Source organism: Coregonus clupeaformis, chromosome 10 (genome assembly GCF_020615455.1).
Source record: "Coregonus clupeaformis isolate EN_2021a chromosome 10, ASM2061545v1, whole genome shotgun sequence".
Taxonomy (NCBI): domain Eukaryota; kingdom Metazoa; phylum Chordata; class Actinopteri; order Salmoniformes; family Salmonidae; genus Coregonus; species Coregonus clupeaformis.
In genome coordinates, this window is record NC_059201.1 from 39,679,362 (window position 1) to 39,703,927 (window position 24,566).

Consider the following 24,566-nt stretch of genomic DNA (forward strand, 5'->3'; position numbering starts at 1 on the left):
ATCTCACCCTGTGGGGTCAAAATGATCACAAGAACGGTGAGCAAAAATCCCAGAACCACATGGGGGGACCTAGTGAATGACCTGCAGAGAGCTGGGACCAAAGTAACAAAGCCTACCATCAGTAACACACTACGCCGCCAGGGACTCAAATCGTGCAGTGCCAGACGTGTCCCCCTGCTTAAGCCAGTACATGTCCAGGCCCGTCTGAAGTTTGCTAGAGTGCATTTGAATGATCCAGAAGAGGATTGGGAGAATGTCATATGGTCAGATGAAACAAAAATAGTACTTTTTGGTAAAAACTCAACTCGTCGTGTTTGGAAGACAAAGAATGCTGAGTTGCATCCAAAGAACACCATACCTACTGTGAAGCATGGGGGTGGAAACATCATGCTTTGGGGCTGTTTTTCAGCATGACAATGATCCCAAACACACCGCCCGGGTAACGAAGGAAGAAGCATTTCAAGGTCCTGGAGTGGCCTAGCCAGTCTCCAGATCTCAACCCCATAGAAAATCTTTGGAGGGAGTTGAAGGTCCGTGTTGCCCAGCGACAGCCCCAAAACATCACTGCTCTAGAGGAGATCTGCATGGAGGAATGGGCCAAAATACCAGCAACAGTGTGTGAAAATCTTGTGAAGACTTACAGAAAACGTTTGACCTGTGTCATTGCCAACAAAGGGTATATAACAAAGTATTGAGAAACTTTTGTTATTGACCAAATACTTATTTTCCACCATAATTTGCAAATAAATTCATTAAAAACCCTTACAATGTGATTTTCTGGATTTTTTTCCTCATTTTGTCTGTCATAGTTGACGTGTACCTATGATGAAAATTACAGGCCTCTCTCATCTTTTTAAGTGGGAGAACTTGCACAATTGGTGGCTGACTAAATACTTTTTTTCCCCACTGTATCTTAATATATTGGGAGTGGCTCCTAATCCGTGTGCAGATCTTTTATTTCTGAGGCTCCATATCCATGAGTGCGCAAATTCTCGCAGTATCTCTCATTCATTTTCTCATGCCTAAACCAGATTAGATACATAGCTAGTTAAATCAGAGTTAAATGCCAAAAAGATTATATTCGCAATGTCACTAAGCAAAAAATAAAACCACTACAATGTCAAAATTGTTTTGTCATGAGTTCAGTAACATTTGCTTGATTTTGTGGACCCATGACTATGGTTTATCTTCATTAGCTAGCTAGCTAAAGTTAGCATGCTAGTGATGCTAACGTTAGCTAACTAGCCAGCATTAGCTACCTAGCTAACGAGCTCTAGGCTAGTCCAATGGAAACCGAGTCCACTAGCTTGCTGCACTGGTGTAAAATGTCACTATTGCATATGATTTGTTTATTGACATCTAGGACATTTTGGAGAAGACCTATGGATCTGTTAGACACATACAGTGGGGAAAAAAAGTATTTAGTCAGCCACCAATTGTGCAAGTTCTCCCACTTAAAAAGATGAGAGAGGCCTGTAATCTTCATCATAGGTACACGTCAACTATGACAGACAAAATGAGAAAAAAAAATCCAGAAAATCACATTGTAGGATTTTTAATGAATTTATTTGCAAATGATGGTGGAAAATAAGTATTTGGTCAATAACAAACGTTTCTCAATACTTTGTTATATACCCTTTGTTGGCAATGACACAGGTCAAACGTTTTCTGTAAGTCTTCACAAGGTTTTCACACACTGTTGCTGGTATTTTGGCCCATTCCTCCATGCAGATCTCCTCTAGAGCAGTGATGTTTTGGGGCTGTCGCTGGGCAACACGGACCTTCAACTCCCTCCAAAGATTTTCTATGGGGTTGAGATCTGGAGACTGGCTAGGCCACTCCAGGACCTTGAAATGCTTCTTCCTTCGTTACCCGGGCGGTGTGTTTGGGATCATTGTCATGCTGAAAAACAGCCCCAAAGCATGATGTTTCCACCCCCATGCTTCACAGTAGGTATGGTGTTCTTTGGATGCAACTCAGCATTCTTTGTCCTCCAAACACGACGAGTTGAGTTTTTACCAAAAAGTTATATTTTGGTTTCATCTGACCATATGACATTCTCCCAATCCTTTTCTGGATCATCCAAATGCACTCTAGCAAACTTGTATGTCTTCCATTTCCTAATAATTGCTCCCACAGTTGATTTCTTCAAACCAAGCTGCTTACCTATTGCAGATTCAGTCTTCCCAGCCTGGTGCAGGTCTACAATTTTGTTTCTGGTGTCCTTTGACAGCTCTTTGGTCTTGGCCATAGTGGAGTTTGGAGTGTGACTGTTTGAGGTTGTGGAAAGGTGTCTTTTATACTGATAACAAGTTCAAACAGGTGCCATTAATACAGGTAACGAGTGGAGGACAGAGGAGCCTCTTAAAGAAGAAGTTACAGGTCTGTGAGAGCCAGAAATCTTGCTTGTTTGTAGGTGACCAAATACTTATTTTCCACCATAATTTGCAAATAAATTCATAAAAAATCCTACAATGTGATTTTCTGGATTTTCTTTTCTCATTTTGTCTGTCATAGTTGACGTGTACCTATGATGAAAATTACAGGCCTCTCTCATCTTTTTAAGTGGGAGAACTTGCACAATTGGTGGCTGACTAAATACTTTTTTCCCCCACTGTACACTACCAGTCAAAAGTGTGGACACCTACTCATTCTTATTTTTACATTGTACAATAATAGTGAAGACATCAAATCAATTAAATAAAACATATGGAATCATGTAGTAAACAAAAAAGTGTTAAACAAATCAAAATATATTTTATATTTGAGATTCTTCAAATAGCCACCCTTTGCCTTGATGACAGCTTTGCACACTCTTGGCATTCTCTCAACCAGCTTCACCTTGAATGCTTTTCCAACAGTCTTGAAGGAGTTCCCACATATGCTGAGCACTTGTTGGCTGCTTTTCCTTCACTCTGCGGTCCGACTCATCCCAAACCATCTCAATTGGATTGAGGTCGGGGGATTGTGGAGGGCAGGTCATCTGATGCAGCACTCCATCACTCTCCTTCTTGGTAAAATAGCCCTTACACAGCCTGTAGGTGTGTTTGGTCATTGTCCTGTTGAAAAACAAATGATAGTCCCACTAAGCGCGAACCAATTTGGACTACAGACCAAAGGACAACATTTCCAAGCAGGTCTCTTCTTAATATTGGTGTCCTTTAGTAGTGTTTTCTTTGAAGCAATTCAACCATGAAGGCCTGATTCACACAGTCCTGTCTGAACAGTTGATGTTGAGATGTGTCTGTTACTTGAACTCTGTGAAGCGTTTATTTGGGCTACAATTTCTGAGACTGGTAACTCTAATGAACTTATCCTCTGCAGCAGAGGTAACTCTGGGTCTTCCATTCCTGTGGTGGTCCTCATGAGAGCCAGTTTCATCATAGCGCTTGATGGTTTTTGCAACTGCACTTGAAGACATTTTCAAAGTTCTTGAGATTTTCCGGATTGACTGACCTTCATGTCCTAAAGTAATGATGGACTGTCGTTTCCCTTTGCTTATTTGAGCTGTTCTTGCCATAATATGGATTTGGTCTTTTACCAAATAGGGCTATCTTCTGTATACCCCCCTACCTTGTCACAACACAACTGATTGGCTCAAACGCATTAAGAAGGAAAAAAATTCCACAAATTAACTTTTAAGAAGGCACACCTGTTAATTGAAATGCATTCCAGGTGACTACCTCATGAAGCTGGTTGAGAGAATGCCAAGCGTGTGCAAAGCTGTCATCAAGGCAAAGGGTGGCTATTTGAAGAATCTCAAATATAAAATATATTTTGATTTGTTTAACACTTTTTTGGTTACTACATGATTCCAAATGTGTTATTTCATAGTTTTGACGTCTTCACTATTATTCTACAATATAGGAAATAGTAAAAATAAAGAAAAACCCTGGAATGAGTAGGTGTGTCCAAGCTTTTGACTGGTACTGTACATACATCGATGTATTTTCTCTGTAAACTGATTCGTATTTCTGGGGTGAGGTAGGGCTAACTAAATGAGAAATGACAATGCAGGAGAAATGGAAATACAGCATACTTTGTGATATCAAATGCCTTCTTACATTTTAAGATGGGGGATGCAACCAAGCTCACATGAAACCATTCATGAAGACAAATAATTTGAAGTACGCCCCTACCTGCTGAGTATAAAAAATAAAGATTATTATAGATGCCCCAAAATAGATTGAATGGGCTTGTAATTCACAAGGTACTGATTTTAAAAATCAAGTGCATTTGATGTAAATATAGGTATACAAGGACATTTAGTGGTCACTGAGTTTTTCATCCTCAGTCACTAGCTATCATAATTGTGTATCCCTCCTTCAGCTTGATGTTTCCTATGCAAAAAGAACACATCTAGAGATTTTATGCACTAGCATGCAATGACGCAGGTATTTACTTTGCAACATGTATTGTCATTGACTAAAACTAAATATAATTGTATGAGCAACCGTAAAACTTCAATTAATAGCCCGGGGCGTTTATTTGCTTAAATCACTGAACACAACTGGCGCTTATTAGAGACAGGCTTCTATTTGAGCCAGGCGTATATTTCCTTAATGCACACACCTTTTGCTCATTTGCATAGTTAATTGTTTAATTCCAGTATTCACTTCCAGCATATTAATCAATTTCTTCATTTCCTGCACTGTGTTATCATTTACACACTGTGTCACGTTTATTTTGTCTTAGTATGCCTCTAGAAAAAAATAAAAAGTTTTCCTTGACAGATTAATTATTCTCCACTTTGACATGCATTTTCGCCAGTTCTTACTTTTGCCACTAGAGGGCGACTGGGTCTGTGGCTACCAAGTAGCTACCAATAGCTAGCAGTTTCTTACTGGTGATAAAAACAGATGATTGCCATCATTTCTTCGAGTCATTACTGAATTATTTCATGTAACAAATCAAACATTAAACCTCAAACAATTCATGGTAATTCATTGTAGCCTCAAATAATTCACAGGCAGTGGTGGAAAAAGTACCCAATTGTCAAACTTGGGTAAAAGTAAAGATACTTTAATAGAAAATGACTCAAGTGAAAGTCACCCAGTAAAATACTACTTGAGTAAAAGTATTTGGTTTTAAATATACTTAAGTATCAAAAGTACAACTATAAATAATTTCAAATTCCTTATGTTAAGCAAACCAGACAGCACGATTTTTTAATTTTTAATTTATTTACAGATAGCCGTGGGGCACACTCCAACCCTCAAACATAATTTACAAAAGAAGCATTTGTTTAGTGAGTCTGCCAAATCAGAGGCAGTAGGGATGACCAGGGATGTTCTCTTGATAAGTGCATGAATTGGACCATTTTCCTGTCCTAAGCATTCAAAATAATAAAAATAAAATAATATGCCATTTAGCAGACGCTTTTATCCAAAGCGACTTACAGTCATGCGTGCATACATTTTTGTGTATGGGTGGTCCCGGGGATCGAACCCACTACCTTTGCGTTACAAGCGCCGTGCTCTACCAGCTGAGCTACAGAGGACCACAAAATGTAACGAGTACTTTTGAGTGTCAGGGTAAAAAGTAAATTATTTTCTTTAGGAATGTAGTGGAGTAATGTAAAAGTTGTCCAAAATGTAAATAGTTAAGTACAAATACCCCCCAAAACTACTTAAGTACTTTACACCAATGGAAACAGGCATTTATTTGCTGAAATGTGTGCCGTTGCCCTGTTATTAAAAGGGACAGGCAGCTACAGTGGGGAAAAAAGTATTTAGTCAGCCACCAATTGTGCAAGTTCTCCCACTTAAAAAGATGAGAGAGGCCTGTAATTTTCATCATAGGTACACGTCAACTATGACAGACAAATTGAGAATTTTTTTTCCAGAAAATCACATTGCAGGATTTTTTATGAATTTATTTGCAAATTATGGTGGAAAATAAGTATTTGGTCACCTACAAACAAGCAAGATTTCTGGCTCTCACAGACCTGTAACTTCTTCTTTAAGAGGCTCCTCTGTCCTCCACTCGTTACCTGTATTAATGGCACCTGTTTGAACTTGTTATCAGTATAAAAGACACCTGTCCACAACCTCAAACAGTCACACTCCAAACTCCACTATGGCCAAGACCAAAGAGCTGTCAAAGGACACCAGAAACAAAATTGTAGACCTGCACCAGGCTGGGAAGACTGAATCTGCAATAGGTAAGCAGCTTGGTTTGAAGAAATCAACTGTGGGAGCAATTATTAGGAAATGGAATACATACAAGACCACTGATAATCTCCCTCGATCTGGGGCTCCACGCAAGATCTCACCCCGTGGGGTCAAAATGATCACAAGAACGGTGAGCAAAAATCCCAGAACCACATGGGGGGACCTAGTGAATGACCTGCAGAGAGCTGGGACCAAAGTAACAAAGCCTACCATCAGTAACACACTACGCCGCCAGGGACTCAAATCCTGCAGTGCCAGACGTGTCCCCCTGCTTAAGCCAGTACATGTCCAAGCCCGTCTGAAGTTTGCTAGAGTGCATTTGGATAATCCAGAAGAGGATTGGGAGAATGTCATATGGTCAGATGAAACCAAAATATAACTTTTTGGTAAAAACTTAACTCGTCGTGTTTGGAGGACAAAGAATTCTGAGTTGCATCCAAAGAACACCATACCTACTGTGAAGCATGGGGGTGGAAACATAATGCTTTGGGGCTGTTTTTCTGCAAAGGGACCAGGACGACTGATCCGTGTAAAGGAAAGAGTGAATGGGGCCATGTATCGTGAGATTTTGAGTGAAAACCTCCTTCCATCAGCAAGGGCATTGAAGATGAAATGTGGCTGGGTCTTTCAGCATGACAATGATCCCAAACACACTGCCCGGGCAACGAAGGAGTGGCTTCGTAAGAAGCATTTCAAGGTCCTGGAGTGGCCTAGCCAGTCTCCAGATCTCAACCCCATAGAAAATCTTTGGAGGGAGTTGAAAGTCCGTGTTGCCCAGCGACAGCCCCAAAACATCACTGCTCTAGAGGAGATCTGCATGGAGGAATGGGCAAAAATACCAGCAACAGTGTGTGAAAACCTTGTGAAGACTTACAGAAAACGTTTGACCTGTGTCATTGCCAACAAAGGGTATATAACAAAGTATTGAGAAACTTTTGTTATTGACCAAATACTTATTTTCCACCATAATTTGCAAATAAATTCATTAAAAATCCTACAATGTGATTTTCTGGAATTTTTTTTCTCATTTTGTCTGTCATAGTTGACGTGTACCTATGATGAAAATTACAGGCCTATCTCATCTTTTTAAGTGGGAGAACTTGCACAATTGGTGGCTGAGTCAATACAGGACTAAGATTGAATCGTACTACACTGGCTCTGACGCTCGTCGGATGTGGCAGGGCTTGAAAACTATTACAGACTACAAAGGGAAGCACAGCCGCGAGCTGCCCAGTGACACAAGCCTACCAGACGAGCTAAACCACTTCTATGCTCGCTTCGAGGCAAGCAACACTGAAGCATGCATGAGAGCACCAGCTGTTCCGGATGACTATGTGATCACGCTCTCCGTAGCCGATGTGAGTAAGACTTTTAAGCAGGTCAACATTCACAAGGCCGCAGGGCCAGACGGATTACCAGGACGTGTACTCCGAGCATGTGCTGACCAACTGGCAAGTGTCTTCACTGACATTTTCAACATGTCCCTGACTGAGTCTGTAATACCAACATGTTTCAAGCAGACCACCATAGTCCCCATGCCCAAGGACTCTAAGATAACCTGCCTAAATGACTACCGACCCGTAGCACTGACGTCTGTAGCCATGAAGTGCTTTGAAAGGCTGGTCATGGCTCACATCAACAGCATTATCCCAGAAACCCTAGACCCACTCCAATTTGCATACCGCCCCAACAGATCCACAGATGATGCAATCTCTATTGCACTCCACACTGCCCTTTCCCACCTGGATAAGAGGAACACCTACGTGAGAATGCTATTCATTGACTACAGCTCAGCATTCAACACCATAGTGCCCTCTAAGCTCATCACTAAGCTAAGGATCCTGGGACTAAACACCTCCCTCTGCAACTGGATCCTGGACTTCCTGACGGGCCGCCCCCAGGTGGTAAGGGTAGGTAACAACACATCTGCCACACTGATCCTCAACACGGGGGCCCCTCAGGGGTGCGTGCTCAGTCCCCTCCTGTACTCTCTGTTCACCCATGACTGCATGGCCAGGCACGACTCCAACACCATCATTAAGTTCGCCGACGACACAACAGTGGTAGGCCTGATCACCGACAACGATGAGACAGCCTATAGGGAGGAGATCAAAGACCTGGCCGTGTGGTGCCAGGACAACAACCTCTCCCTCAACGTGACCAAGACAAAGGAGATGATTGTGGACTACAGGAAAAAAAAGAGGACTGAGCACGCCCCCATTCTCATCGACGGGGCTGTAGTGGAACAGGTTGAGAGCTTCAAGTTCCTTGGTGTCCACATCACCAACGAACTATCATGGTCCAAACACACCAAGACAGTCGTGAAGAGGGCACGACAAAGCCTATTCCCCCTCAGGAGACTGAAAAGATTTGGCATGGGTCCTCAGATCCTCAAAAAATTCTACAGCTGCACCATTGAGAGCATCCTGACTGGTTGCATCACCGCCTGTTATGGCAACTGCTTGGCCTCCAACCGCAAGGCACTACAGAGGGTAGTGCGTATGGCCCAGTACATCACTGGGGCCAAGCTTCCTGCCATCCAGGACCTCTATACCAGGCGGTGTCAGAGGAAGGCCCTCAAAATTGTCAAAGACTCCAGCCACCCTAGTCATAGACTGTTCTCTCTGCTACCGCACGGCAAGCGGTACCGGAGTGCCAAGTCTAGGTCCAAAAGACTTCTCAACAGCTTCTACCCCCAAGCCATAAGACTCCTGAACAGCTAATCATGGCTACCCGGACTATTTGCACTGCCCCCCCCACCCCATCCTTTTTACGCTGCTGCTACTCTGTTAATTATTTATGCATAGTCACTTTAACTCTACCCACATGTACATATTACCTCAACTACCTCAACTAGCCGGTGCCCCCGCACATTGACTCTGCAACGGTACCCCCCTGTATATATAGCCTCCCTACTGTTACTTTATTTAACTTCTGCTCTTTTTTTCTCAACACTTTTTTTGTTGTTGTTTTATTTTTACTTTTTTTGTTAAAAATAAATGCACTGTTGGTTAAGGGCTGTAAGTAAGCATTTCACTGTAATGTCTGCACCTGTTGTATTCGGCGCATGTGACCAATACAATTTTTGATTTGATTTGATTTGATTTTGACTAAATACTTTTCCCCCCCACTGTATTTGAGACTCAGCGTTTCATTGAAGTTTTACGGTATGTATCTGTGTAATGGCGTTTTTATACCCCTCTACTAGCTAGCTAGATGGGGCACTCCGTTCTGCATGCCTTCTTGACTTCGAAACAATGTGTCGCCGACTCGTCACGCATTTGTGCATGCACACTGGTAGCCTAACTGTCATAGCTATCTTGCTAGCTAACTTAGCTAGCTCATCAACCAGTATTTTCTTTGCTATTTCTGCACGATGACACTTATTAAAGCCTTGAATCTCTTATGGACCTTACTGTCACCACTGGTCATCTAACTAGCCACATAGCCAGTATGGTTGCATTGGTTTCCATTGGACTAGAGCTTGCTAGGCTGGCTAGCTAACGCTAGCTAGCTAACACGAGCTGATTATCATGTAGCAGCCTATGCTGACTAGAGTCGCTAGCATGCTAACGTTAGTTAGCTAGCTAGCTAATGTCGATACACCATAGTCGTGGGTCCGCAAAATCAAGGAAATTGTACTGAACTGATGACAAAATCATGTTTCGCCGTTGTAGTGGCTATTGATGTTTTGGTTGTTTGTTTTTTGCTTAGTGACATTGCGAATGCTTAGTGACATTGCGAATATCACCTTTTTGGCATTTAACTCTGATTTAACTACGTGTTTGTGTCTTAATCTGGTTTTGGCATTAGAAAAAGAGTGAAGGTTTCAGCATGAGAACATTTGTGATGTCCCAAATTCCCGCAAGATACTGCGAGAATTTGCACACTCACGGAAACAGAGCCTCAGAAATAATAATATATTTTGTGCAAATTTTATTAAATGTTTCTTTAAGTCTATTTTTGAGTTGATATCTACTAAATTATCTGTGTTACATTTTTGGAAGTTATGTCTCTATCCCGTAAATCCAGATATCCTAGTAGGCCTACAGTAAGGTGAGTCACAGTATTCCCAAAGTTGTAATAGTATTTTTATTAGGAATGTAATTTAAAGCATAGACACGTCAAATTCTCCAGTGTTAAATCAACACTGACAGTGTTAACACTGGGCCAGTGCCTACATGGGGCCACACTTTTAGCCAGCTTGCTGTTGCAAGCTAATTTGTCCTGGGAGATAAACTTTGGGTGGTTATTTTACCTGAAATGCATATGGCCTTTTTTTTGGGGTGTGATCTTTGTATAATTTTGAGTCATACAAAATCGTGTGTTCGCTACTCCGACAATTAATCCACGGATAAAAAGGGAAACCTAGTTTGTTTTCTTTCATTCATCGCTCCCTGTTCATCTTCTTCTTTGGATTTTAAATGGTGGTTGTCAACCAAATTTAAGGTGCATTACCGCCACCGACTGGAGTGTGGACCTCGTTCATCTTTCAATCACCCACATGGGTATATTCTCGTAAAAACCAATGAGTAGATAAGAGAGGTGGGACTTGCAGCGTGTCAAACGTCTAAAATAGAACGGGCTCATAGAACCAAGTTCTATTTTAGCGCCTGGCTACGCAGATGCCCGCAAGCAGTTTGGATGAAATGATTGAATATGTGTAAATCACAGGAGGTTGGTGGCACCTTAATTGGGGAGAATGGAGAATGGGCTCATGGTAATGACTGGAACGGATTTTGTGGAATGGTATCAAATGCATCAGGTGTTTGATGCCATTACATTTCCTCCGTTCCAGCTATTATTATGAGCCGTTCTTCCCTTAGAAGCCTCCTGTGGTGTACATTTATTTTGCAACTCTCGCTCGCGCACGCAATGCGGCCAGTTTGGTCAGCAGTGGTGTTAGGAATATTCTGGTTTACAGGCCACATCAGGCTTGCAAGTCACATTATGCTGGCTTGCAAAGTCATGTACACTGAACAAAAATATAAATGCAACATGCAACAATTTCAACGATTTTACTGAGTTACAGTTCATAAAAGGAAATCAATCAATTTAAATAAATTCATTAGGCCCAAATCTATGGATTTCACATGACTGGACAGGGGTGCAGCCATGGGTGGGCCTGGGAGGGCATAGGCCCACCCACTGGTTAGCCAATCAGAATGATTTTGTCCCCCACAAAAGGGCTTTATTACAGACAGAAATACTCCTCAGTTTCATCAGCTGTCCAGTTGGCTGGTCTCAGACTATCCTGCAGGTGAAGAAGCCGGATGTGGAGATCCTGGGCTGGCGTGGTTACACGTGGTCTGCGTTTGTGAGGCTGGTTGAACGTACTGCCAAATTCTCTAAAACAACATTGAAGACGGCTTATGGTAGGGAAATTAACATTCAATTCTCTGGCAACAGCTCTGGTGGACATTCCTGCAGTCAGCATACCAATTGCACGCTCCCTCAAAACCTGAGACATCTGTGGCATTGGGTTGTGTGATAAAACTGCACATTTTAGAGTGGCCTTTTATTGTCCCCAGCACAAGGTGTACCTGTGTAATGATCATGCTGTTTAATCAGCCTCTTGATATGCCATACCTGTCAGGTGGATGGATTATCTTGGCAAAGGAGAAATGTTAACTAATAGGGATGTAAACAAATTTGTGCACAACATTTGAGAGAAATAAGCTTTTTGTGTGTATGGAAAAATTTGGGAATCTTTTATTTCAGCTCATGAAACATGGGACCAACACTTTACATCTTGCGTTTATATTTTTGTTCAGTATATCATTTCTATTGGAATCCAGCCAGAGTTGGGACATCCAACAGTTGGAATTTAAATTTTTGATCACCTACAATAAATCTAACTGATTGGATTAGTTTAGAAAATGTGTTATTTATCTTTTTGTAGCATAAGATTAATCATTCAATCAATGTGCATTCAAAAACATAAATATAAAAACAATTCTTAACATTTCTACCTGCAGTAGAGCATGCTGGGAAATCTGATAATGGTGGACGTGGTTTTGATGGGAACGTTATACTCTCCACAGAGTAAAACTGACACAATCACACTCAACACTGGTTATTAACACCAACACTGGGGTTATTTTACACCACCTATTGTTAATTTCACACTTACAGAGTTAATTTAACTCCTGAATCAACACTAGAATTGTTTAACTGAAAAATCAACACTAGGTAACACTGACTGCTACAATTTGCTGTGTAGAAGAAAATAGGAGTCTTGAACATCTGATAGGGATGTCATTAACATGTTAATGCCTTCCAGTAAACCACCAAATCCCACACGGCAGGCAATCAAAGCGCAATCTGATTAACAGTGTAACAGACTGATTTACTACAGGGAAAATAAGGATGGACAGACATTTCCTACCCAATGCACTAACCACCCACGCATACAGTCTTGAATGGGGAGGCCCCACTAAATGGATGGAATACACACATTGGCTCTCTGTCCAAGGAAGCTTTTATTGCTCAAACTGACTCACCATGTCCTTTCCCCAGATACCCCTCCCCTCTCCAGCTTCCTAGAACAATTTCATCACGTATTTGTGTGTGCATGTAACCAGCATCACTGTGCTTGCTTAGCAGCTTCGCTTCCTCCCTCAACTTGCCTCTTGACTGGGCTTGAACTAAGGTCGTCTGTCTCACAAACACTATCCATTACATGTACATTGTTTTTGTCTGTTCTTTGTGTGCTTTGACAGACATCACACAAACGTCTTCAAGGTTTTTAGTCCTTCAGTGTAACATCCTTTAGAGGGGGGTATTTCCTTTAACATTCTTCTCAGAACACAGCAGCCTGCAGTCAGAGGCCACAGGTTTTTTTTTGTTCTCGCCTTGTCTATCATAAATCTGCCGACATGTTTTCCTGTTACTCTAGGGAAGATAAACAAAATAAGTAGGTATGGGGAACAATGGGAATCGCTGAGTGGACACAGAGATGTACATGGGGGTTGGAAAAGGTGAGGTGATCTTTTCTAAGAAAGAGCTTGAAACAAATCCAAGATAAATATTCTCTGGGTCTGTGTGACCTGAGAGAGATATGGGACGGGACGAGAACTAACTTTGCTACTTTCTAACAAGCACTGTTTTTTTTTTTATTTTTTTTATTCGCACCGAAGGAAACAAGTGAAAGACAAAACAGTACAGATTTAAAAAATGGTAAAAATGGTGTGCAGGTGAGGTTGGAATGGGTTTCTACCAGGCTTATATGAAAACCACACCACAAAAACCAATATACAAATATAAGTACAAAAAAACCTTGTTCAATCAGTTAAACAGAGCAAACTAATTATATATGTACATGATATAATCAGTATACTGTACAATAAACAAGCACTGGTGTCTATCATTGTGCAAGTTTATTGTAATTACAAAAATTAAGTTGCAGCAGAAACTTGTGCTTGAAAAAAATCTGTCTGCTCTTTACGGTTGCTGTTGAGGTTTAAACTCTTAAAATAAAATGCAGATTTGAAACTACAGAATGCACTCTGTAAAACTGACACAATTTAGTAGTTAGATGTTTAGGTGGCAACATTATTTCAGGGGTTATAGAAGACAACAATAGAGGGCAGAAGTATTTGAACTGGGTATGGCAGGATTTGAAATAGCCTAACGTAGCTGTAGAATAATGGTAAGATGAGCAGTCTTAGAGTATCTTGTGGTGTTGGGCGAGACATAGCTGCAATGTACTGGATACATTGGTTTGGTTTGTGAAAGTAAAACTTCCATAGCACAATGTCCTTCCTGATGCAGACACCAGTAATGATTCTGTAGCAGTCTTGGTTAGGGTGACAGTCTTTGACAATGCAACGTATCTCCTCAACCCCTGATTCTGCCCTCACAGCACAGTTCTCTTCTGAAAGCACTGTTAAAGGTAAACTTCCCCTTAGAACCTTCTGTTTTTAAACGGCCATTGTGGCATCTATGAGTCAAACACACATTCTAGTGTAAAAATTGACTACAAAGTGTAAATAGGATGATTTTGGTCATAAAGTCCGTCTCGTCCAAAACGGAGCTTTGTAAGTGTGTTTGTCACTACTTACTGGAGGGTTGGGTATGGATTACAATCAGTGGTGTAAAGTACTTAAGTAAAAATACTTAAGTACTACTTAAGTAGTTTGTTGGGGTATCTGTACTTTACTTTACTATTTATATTTTTGACAATTTTACTTATACTTCAATACATTCCTAAAGAAAATAATGTACTTTTTACTACATACATTTTCCCTGACACCCAAAAGTACTCGTTACATTTTGAATGCTTAGCAGGACAGGAAAATGGTCCAATTCACGCAATTATCCCTGGTCATCCTGGCTGCCTCTGATCTGGCGGACTCACTAAACACATGCTTTGTTTGTAAATTATGTCTGAGTGTTGGAGTAAGCCACTGGCTATCCGTAAATTAAAATACAAGAAAATGGTGCCGTCTGGTTTGCTTAATATTACATTTCATACTTAAGCATATTTTCGCAATTACATTTACTTTTGATACTTAAGTATATTTAAAACCAAATACTTTTAGACTTTTACTCAAGTAGTATTTTACTGGGTGACTTTCACTTTTACTTGAGTCATTTTCTATTAAGGTATCTATACTTTTACTCAAGTATTACAATTGGGTACTTTTTCCACCACTGATTACGATCATGCCCACTTGCCCAGTGCCCACTAACACGAGAGAAGCCGCTGTGCTGATTGCGCTCTATTCGATCATAGCAGTCAGAACCTCCAGACAGTGAGACAGACCTGCCTATTACACAGCGCCTCAGACATGTTTACATAAGACAACACGTCACCAATGTTATGTGGAAATAACCCTGGGCCCTAAGCCCTTTATGGAATGGCCACTTGCTGATGTGTTTGATAGCATCAAACACTCGAGTCTGCCACTTTTTGGGGCAAAATTAGAATAGAGACGATCAGAGCAACTTGTCAGAATTGAGATGTATCCCAAATTGTCAACATTTCAAAACCCATTCATGAGCATCTTGTCCCCCCCCCCACGACCTGTTTTGTAACGATTCCCTGTGAAACATGGCCAGACAGTATCATACCCCCAAGACATGCTAACCTCTCACCATTACAATAACGGGAGGTTAGCATTTTTTGGGGGGTATGATATTTGTGCGTCTATAACTTTCTCACTCATTATTCATGATTCATTCAGGACTATCGATAATCATAGTAGCATCCACATTAATATAGAGGTGTTTAGAAGCATATTCTATTCTTATTTACAATAAAAGTGACTCCAAAATGATACAATACATTATTTACCATTAATTTCCCAATACCTTTGGTCCCCTAAAATGGGGGGGACTATGTACAAAAAGTGCTGTAATTTCTAAATGGTTCACCCGATATGGATGAACATACCCTCAAATTAAAGCTGATTGTCTGCTGTGTGACTGTCCCAATACTTTTGGAGCTCACTATATATATATATATTTTTTTTTTTAATGGATGGTTTATTATGAGTTGACATGATCATTAAAAATTATTGAGGGCTCACTCAACGTCAGATAGGCGTGAAAAATTAACCGTGGACTCCATATGTTTCATGCCTAAACTTGCATTATGGCTTCCAAACTGTTGTAAAGTGTGTTGGATCTGTTTTGGTTCCCTGACCTCCCTGATTGAGAGGTGAGATTGACCTTCAGTGACCTCTGACTCTCACCTTTCAATTATGGATTTTGGCTCTTGCTCACAACTCTCCTGGTAGTCTCAAGTCTTAATGTTTTCATTTTAGCCCCTTTAGTTACTTTAGTTTTGTGAAATTCTTGTCTTTTTTCTTTTTGGAGGCTTCTGTCATCTGTCTCGTTTTTATCTCCCCCTCTATTTTGGTCTGCTCATCCTCTTGCCAGAATGTCCCCCAAACCCTCTCCTCTCCTCCATCCCCTCTCCTCCTGCTCCAGCGAGGTTATCCTGTCCTCTCCTTTAGCTGGGTGATGTTGACTCAGGGCTGGGGAAGTGGGTGTGGGGAAGGACTTTAACTGTGAGGCTCGTGTCTGTACCAGCACAGTGGTCATTGAGGAACACACATAGCCAGTGAACACAGCCTGACAGTGCTCAGTAAGCCAGGACTTTGATCTCTCTCAGCCGCAGTGTATCCTTCAGGTGCACCACTCTGCTCTCTCGCTGATCTTAGCCTCTCATCACTGCTCTCTGCTGCTCAAGGTAAGCCTCCTGATGTGAAGTCCTCTCTTACTTTCATCTCTCAGGCTGCTTCCTAAATGGCACCCTATTCCCTACATAGAGCACTACTTTTGACTAGAGAATAGGCTATGGTCAAAAGTAGTGAACTACAGTTGACGTCGGAAGTTTACATACACTTAGGTTGGAGTCATTAAAACTTGTTTTTCAACCACTCCACAAATTTCTTGTTAACAAACTAGTTTTGGCAAGTCGGTTAGGACATCTACTTTGTGCATGACACAAGTAATTTTTCCAACAATTGTTTACAGACAGATTATTTCACTTACAATTCACTGTATCACAATTCCAGTGGGTCAGAAGTCTACATACACTAAGTTGACTGCATTTAAACAGCTTGGAAAATTCCAGAAAATGATGTCATGGCTTTAGAAGCTTCTGATAGGCTAATTGACATAATTTGAGTCAATTGGAGGTGTACCTGTGAATGTATTTCAAGGCCCACCTTCAATCTCAGTGCCTCTTTGCTTGACATCATGGGAAAATCAAAAGAAATCAGCCAAGACTTAATAAAAATAATAAAAATATTGTTGACCTCCACAAGTCTGGTTCATCCTTGGGAACAATTTCCGAACACCTGACGGTACCATGTTCATCTGTACAAACAATAGTACACAAGTATAAACACCATGGGACCACGCAGCCGCCATACCGCTCAGGAAGGAGATGCGTTCTGTCTCCTAAAGATGAACGTACTTTGGTGAGAAAAGTGCAAATTAATCCCAGAACAACAGCAAAGGACCTTGTGTAGATGCTGGAGTAAACAGGTACAAAAGTATCTATATCCACAGTAAAACGAGTCCTATATCGACATAACCTGAAAGCCGCTCAGCAAGGAAGAAGCCACTGCTCCAAAACCGCCATAAAAAAGACAGACTACGGTTTGCAATTGCACATGGGGACAAAGATCGTACTTTTTGGAGAAATGTCCTCTGGCCATAATGACCATCGTTATGTTTGGAGGAAAAAGGGGGCTGCTTGCAAGCCGAAGAACACCATCCCAACCGTGAAGCACGGGGTGGTAGCATCATGCTGTGGGGGTGCTTTTCTGCATGAGGGACTGGTGCACTTCACAAAATAGATGGCATCATGAAGAAGGAAAATTATGTGGATATATTGAAGCAACATCTCAAGACATCAGTCAGGAAGTTAAAGCTTGGTCGCAAATGGGTCTTCCAAATGGACAATGACCCCAAGCATACTTCCAAAGTTGTGGCAAAATGGCTTAAGGACAACAAAGTCAAGGTATTGGAGTGGCCATCACAAAGCCCTGACCTCAATCCTATAGAAAATGTGTCACGATCGTCGGAGGAAGTGGACCAATGCGCAGCGTGATAAGTGAACATACTTTATTTTCACCACACGAAAACAAAACAACAAACGATACAAAACGTGAAGTCCTTGGTTACAATACAAACCATACGGAACAAGATCCCACAACACACTGTGGAAAACAGGCTGCCTAAGTATGGTTCCCAATCAGAGACAACAAGCAACAGCTGATACACGTTGCCTCTGATTGAGAACCACACCGGCCAACATAGAAACAAATGAACTAGATAATCACCCTAGCACACAAAACACATAGAAACCACACACCCTGGCTCAACATAACAGAGTCCCAGAGCCAGGGCGTGACAGTACCCCCCAAAGGCGCGGACTGCGACCGCGCCAAACATAAACCGAACAGGGAGGGCCGGGTGGGCATTCCTCCTCGGAGGCGGTTCCGGCTCGGGCTTGACCCCCCACCCTCCAACAAACCCCCAAAGCGCCCCTGGTCCGGTCTGGCCCTGCTGGCCGGAGCTGGACTGAACACTGGTGGAGCGGATTGCTCTAGCTCCGGAGTGGAGCAGCTGACCGGTGCCGGACCAGGCACCGGTGGAACAGGCATGGGCTGTGCCGGACTGACGACACGCACCACAGGCTTGTTGCGGGGAGCAGGGACGGGCCGAACCGGGCTGATGAAGCGCACCACTGGCTTGGTGCGGGGAGCAGGAACAGGCCGGACCGGGCTGACGACGCGCACCATTAGCTTGGTGCGGGGAGCAGGGACAGGCCGAACCGGGCTGACGAAGCGCACCACTGGCTTGGTGCGGGGAGCAGGAACAGGCCGGACCGGGCTGACGACGCGCACCATTGGCTTGGTGCGGGGAGCAGGGACGGGCCGAACCGGGCTGACGAAGCGCACCACTGGCTTGGTGCGGGGAACAGGCCGGACCGGGCTGACGACGTGCACCACAGGCTTGGTGCGAGGGGCAGGAACATGCCGGACCGGGCTGGCGACGCGCACCACAGGCTTGGTGCGAGGGGCAGGAACATGCCGGACCGGGCTGGCGACGCGCACCACATGCTCGGTGCGAGGGACAGGAACAAGCCGGACCGTACTGGGGACACACACCACTGGCCCTACGCGGGGATCAGGAACGGGCCGGACCGGACTGGCAACACACCCCAGTACCTCTTGCCGTGCCTCTACATTCTCCTTCCCTCTGGTGACCAGTGACTCCTGTAACCTGGCGGCCTCCTTTGCCAACCCGCTGAACCACTATCCCGGCCTCCTGCTGCCCCGTCGTCCACGGCGTGAGCACCCCCCAAAAAAATTTCTGGGCGTCTCTCCTCCCCGTGGGCCAGGCCTCCATGGCTCTCGCCAGACTCTCGCTCTTCTGCTCCAAAGTCCAACCTCTCTCCTCCTCCCGCGGCTTGACCCAGTCGAGGTTGATATCCTTTAGAGCCCTCTCTGGCGTTGGCTCCTGGACACGCTGCTTGGTCCAGTTATGGTGGGATCTTCTGTCACGATCGTCGGAGGAAGTGGACCAATGCGCAGCGTGATAAGTGAACATACTTTATTTTCACCACATGAAACAAAACAACAAACAATACGAAACGTGAAGTCCTTGGTTACAATACAAACCGTACGGAACAAGATCCCACAACACACTGTGGAAAACAGGCTGCCTAAGTATGGTTCCCAATCAGAGACAACAAGCAACAGCTGATACACGTTGCCTCTGATTGAGAACCACACCGGCCAACATAGAAACAAATGAACTAGATAATCACCCTAGCACACAAAACACATAGAAACCACACACCCTGGCTCAACATAACAGAGTCCCAGAGCCAGGGCGTGACAAAATGTGTTGGCAGAACTGAAAAAGCGTGTGCGAGCAAGGAGGCCTACAAACCTGACTCAGTTTTTTTTAGTTTTTTTATTTCACCTTTATTTAACCAGGTAAGCCAGTTGGGAACAAGTTCTCATTTACAACTGCGACCTGGCCAAGATAAAGCAAAGCAGTGCGATTAAAAACAACAACACAGAGTTACATATGGGGTAAAACAAAACATAAAGTCAAAAAAATACAACAGAAAATATATATACAGTGTGTGCAAATGTAGCAAGTTATGGAGGTAAGGCAATAAATAGGCTATAGTGCAAAATAATTACAATTAGTATTAACACTGGAATGATAGATGTGCAAGAGATTATGTGCAAATAGAGATACTGGGGTGCAAATGAGCAAAATAAATAACAATATGGGGATGAGGTAGTTCGGTGGGCTAATTTCAGATGGGCTGTGTACAGGTGCAGTGATCGGTAAGGTAAGGTGCTCTGACAACTGATGCTTAAAGTTAGTGAGGGAGATAAGAGTTACACCAGCTCTGTCAGGAGGAATGGGCCAAAATTCACCCAACTTATTGTGGGAAGCTTGTGGAAGGCTACCCGAAACATTTAACCCAAGTTAAACAATTTAAAGGCAATGCTACCAAATACTAATTGAGTGTATGTAAACATCTGCCCACTGGGAATGTGATGAAAGAAATAAAAGCTTAAATAAATCATTCCCTCTACTATTATTCTGACATTTCACATTCTTAAAATAAAGTGGTGATCCTAACTGACCTAAGACAGGGAATGTTTACTAGGATTAAATGTCAGGAATTGTGGAAAACTGAGTTTAAATGTATTTGGCTAAGGTGTATGTAAACTTCCGACTTCAACTGTATGTAGTGAATAGGGTGCCATTTAAGATGAAATCCTAGCTTTCGTCCTTCAGTCAGTAGTAGTAAGAAATAGCTTCTTATGACATTTATGACTTATTTCTCATGAAGGCTCTTTCCATATGGTCTGGCAATTCTCCAGCCATTGTTACTTAACCGTTAAACTTACATTTGTAACTATGATATCCACAGAAATATCTGATTAGAAGTATGTACCACAGGTTTGCAGTATTGTAACAGTAAAGTCTCTGGTCTGACTTATTCTGGATCAAATGTTCTTTATAGGATTGTTTTATATGTGTAACAGTCAAGACCTCTTGTGGTCCTTTAATATTCTTATACACTTCCTCTGATCCTCTCCCTGGGGAACAAATGCATTCAGTCCATTCTGTAACTGCCTCATATCCAAAGTTCCGGGATGAGATAAAGGAAAACATGTTTTCAAATCAAATTGTATTTGTCACATGCGCCGAATACAACAGGTGTAGACTTTACCGTGAAATGCTTACTTACGAGCACTTTCCCAACAATGCAGAGTTAAAAAGTAAGACGTGCAAAAAAAAAAAAGTTAATAGTAACACAATAAAATAACAATAATTACATTTTAGTCATTTAGCAGACGCTCTTATCCAGAGCGACTTACAGTTAGTGAGTGCATACATTTTCATACTGGCCCCCCGTGGGAAACGAACCCACAACCCTGGCGTTGCAAGCGCCATGCTCTACCAACTGAGCTATATATATACACAAGGAGTACTGGTACCGAGTAATTGAGGTAATATGTACATGTAGGTAGGGGTAAAAGTGACTAGGAAATCAGGATAGATAATGGGTATTTGGAAGGGAATGTAATTTGGGATGAGTCCTTTGTAATGATGTCCTCAGTGAGGTTTTGAACTTGGCTACACACACACACACAAAAAGTAATGTAACATCCTGAAGGTGTGGTCACCCCTGATGTTTGTCATAGAAATCCTTATGATACTGTATTTATGTTTTTTTATCTGTAATGGTACCGTTGTCCACCTACAGGTCATGGATGAGCACCACGACTCCTCCTCATACGACGACAACTACACAGACTCTGCCTGGTTCACCCATGAGTGCCATGTGGACCTGGACAACGCCTGGAGGCGCATGGTGCTCTTCCTGCTCTACCTGCTGCTCTTCGTGGCTGGCCTGATGCTCAACGCCCTGGTGGTGTGGGTCAACTGGCACCGGCGCAGTAGCCGCAACGGCGTGCTCTTCTGCATACTCAACGTGGGCGTTTCGGACCTACTGATGATGATGGTGGTGCCCTTCTTTATGCTGGAGGTGATGATGGACAACGTGTGGGTGTGGGGATACCTCCTGTGCCGCTTCACCAACCTCGTCTACAACATCAACTTCTACAACAGCTCCTTCTTCCTGGCCTACATGACGGTGGAGCGCTACCTGGCCGTGGTGCGCACCGGGCCCCGACCCTGGGGCCCCAAGCAGGCCAGGCTCAGGGGCCTTCTCTGTGTGTTCCTATGGGTCCTGTCCGTGGTTCTGGGCCTGCTGGAGAACGCCCATGTGACACTGTTGGAGTGGGAAGAGCCAGGCTGCTACATCTACCCAGAGCAGAACTTTGTGGCCTGGTACACCGCCAACACCTTCCTCTACCTTATCTGCCAGTTCCTGGGCCCGGCGGCCATCATCGTGACCTTTAACCTGCTGACCCTGCGGGCGGTGCGGGCCAGCCCAGAGGGGGCGGTGCGGGGGAAGGAGCTGTGGCTGGTTCATCTGTATTCCCTGGTGTTTGTGCTGTGCTGGCTGCCCTTCCACATCGTCTTAATGCTGCTGCTGGTGGATGAGCTGAACCCAAGGGTGCTGAGTTGCCAGACGGTGGAGAAGATCTACTTCTCCTATGCCGTAGTCCAGGTCCTGTCACTGTTCCACTGTGTGGCCAACCCCATCCTCTACAACTTCCTCAGTAGAAGTTTCCGCAGAAACCTCATCGCCGACCTGGCTCGCCACCTGCCCAGAGACTCTGTCGCCAGGGGAAGGGACGAGAATCACGGCAACAGTGGGGATAATGGAAGGGCGGCGGCCAATGAGAAGGAAAAGGATTTGAGCAACGCCAGCACCAGCCAATCGGATGTGGAGTCTTAAAGAGAGTGACCATTGTTAAGGGGGAACAAAAACATGGTGGAATATCCTTTTGCCATGCTTGATGTCTCCCGCAATAATGGATGTTTTATTGTCACATTGTCTGGAGTGGCCTAGCCAGTCTCCAGATCTCAACCCCATAGAAAATCTTTGGAGGGAGTTGAAAGTCTGTGTTGCCCAGCGACAGCCCCAAAACATCACTGCTCTAGAGGAGATCTGCATGGAGGAATGGGCCAAAATACCAGCAACAGTGTGTGAAAACCTTGTGAAGACTTACAGAAAACGTTTGATCTGTTTCATTGCCAACAAAGGGTATATAACAAAGTATTGAGAAACTTTTGTTATTGGCCAAATACTTATTTTCCACCATAATTTGCTAATAAATTCATTAAAAATCCTACAATGTGATTTTCTGGAGAAAAAAAATCTCATTTTGTCTGTCATAGTTGACGTGTACCTATGATGAAAATTACAGGCCTCTCTCATCTTTTTAAGTGGGAGAACTTGCACAATTGGTGGCTGACTAAATACTTTTTTTCCCCCACTGTATGCCATTTAGCAGACGCTTTTCTTCAGTCATGCACACATACATTTTACGTATGGGTGGTCCTGGGAATAGAACCCAATACCCTTGCATTACAAGTGCCATGCTCTATCAACAGAGCTACAAAGGACCACAGTGAAATGTGTTGTTTTACAGGGTCAGCCATAGAGGAACGACGCCCCTGGAGCAAATTAGGGTTAAGTGCCTTGCTCATGGGAGGGGTTGAGTGGAGCTGAAGGACAAAAGATAACTATTGTAAAATATACTGTGTCTGTAAAATGTATATAGTATGTAAATGAATGAGATCGAAGTAGAAGCCTAAGTGTTGTTGTCCATTAGTTTACTCCAATTAGGGAAGGGGTGGTAGGGTTAGGGGAAAATTATAAAGGACAATATTTTTTAAAGGATATTTTATGTATTTACAAAACAAATATGGGGTATTGGAAATTATGCAGACAATTACATTGATGGAAGCCACAATCTATCTGCAATATTAAAGCTGACCTACCCACCCCCCCCCAAAAGGAACAAAAGGTGCCTTGCTCAAGGGCACATCAGCAGAATTTTAACCTTGTCGGCGCTGGTATTTAAACCAGCAACCTTTCTGTTACTGGCCCAACACTCCTTTTCCTCTGCCACACACTAACCGTTTTTCTTTATTTTCGGTTTCTCATTGCCTTAATGAAGGGCCCCCCAGTGGCATGACATTTCCAGGAAGGGAATATCTTCCATGTCCTATGTCCATAAACACTGATGTAGAGGAATGCAGAGACGGGTTTAAGCACAGATCAAGAGAGTGGTGACTAATTCAAAATGTGTCAAGTTTGGTTAGATTGTCAAATATAAGTTCTAAATTATTATGTCTTTCACTTAATGCTTTTTTCATACAACAATATTTTTTTCTTTACATGTTTCGTTGTAAAATCTTGAAACCTACTGCTATAATCTGTTCAATAACACTATAATGTGTGTTGAACAAGCTATTGAACATATGTGATAAACCAGCTTCACGATGTGGATATAAAATACCAATTACTGTCTTCTTTACTGTGAAATGTCTTGTTGGTTAACGATCACAGCCTCCTTGTCTTCGTCACATATGAACAAACAAGAATATATTGATAAGTCACCTTGTCCTGGAGAGATTTACTCGGTTATCAAAACGTCATGCCAGGGTAAGCCTACACGAAACAGAGCCCTTATTTGAAGTGTTTCTAAAATCCCCTATGGGAAAAATGAACGATTGGAACCATTTCCTTGTTTGACCGGTAGGTTTTATGGGTATTATGACTAACACTGTGGTACTCTACAGGCCCTGGTCAAAAGTAGTGCACTACATTGGGAAAAGGGTGCCATTTGTGACGCAACCAGGATTAATTAGCAGGTTTCTGTGGCTTGGCCTGAGCCGACATTACAGAACTCTCTTGCCTCACAATCTACATGCTGCCTCCCCATGGCCGACACTGGAAATTAGTGTTTCAGGTTC

General features: G+C 42.9%; 1 protein-coding gene across 1 annotated transcript; it reads left to right on the forward strand.

Moving 5' to 3' along the window:
- The first annotated feature begins 15,928 nt into the window (after positions 1-15,928).
- On the forward strand, positions 15,929-22,689 carry LOC121575907 (G-protein coupled receptor 182). Its single transcript, XM_041889201.1, has 2 exons — positions 15,929-16,371; positions 21,439-22,689. Exon 2 carries the CDS (start codon positions 21,442-21,444, stop codon positions 22,537-22,539), a length of 1,098 nt encoding a protein of 365 aa, XP_041745135.1. The 5' UTR covers positions 15,929-16,371; positions 21,439-21,441; the 3' UTR covers positions 22,540-22,689.
- The last annotated feature ends 1,877 nt before the right edge of the window (positions 22,690-24,566 follow it).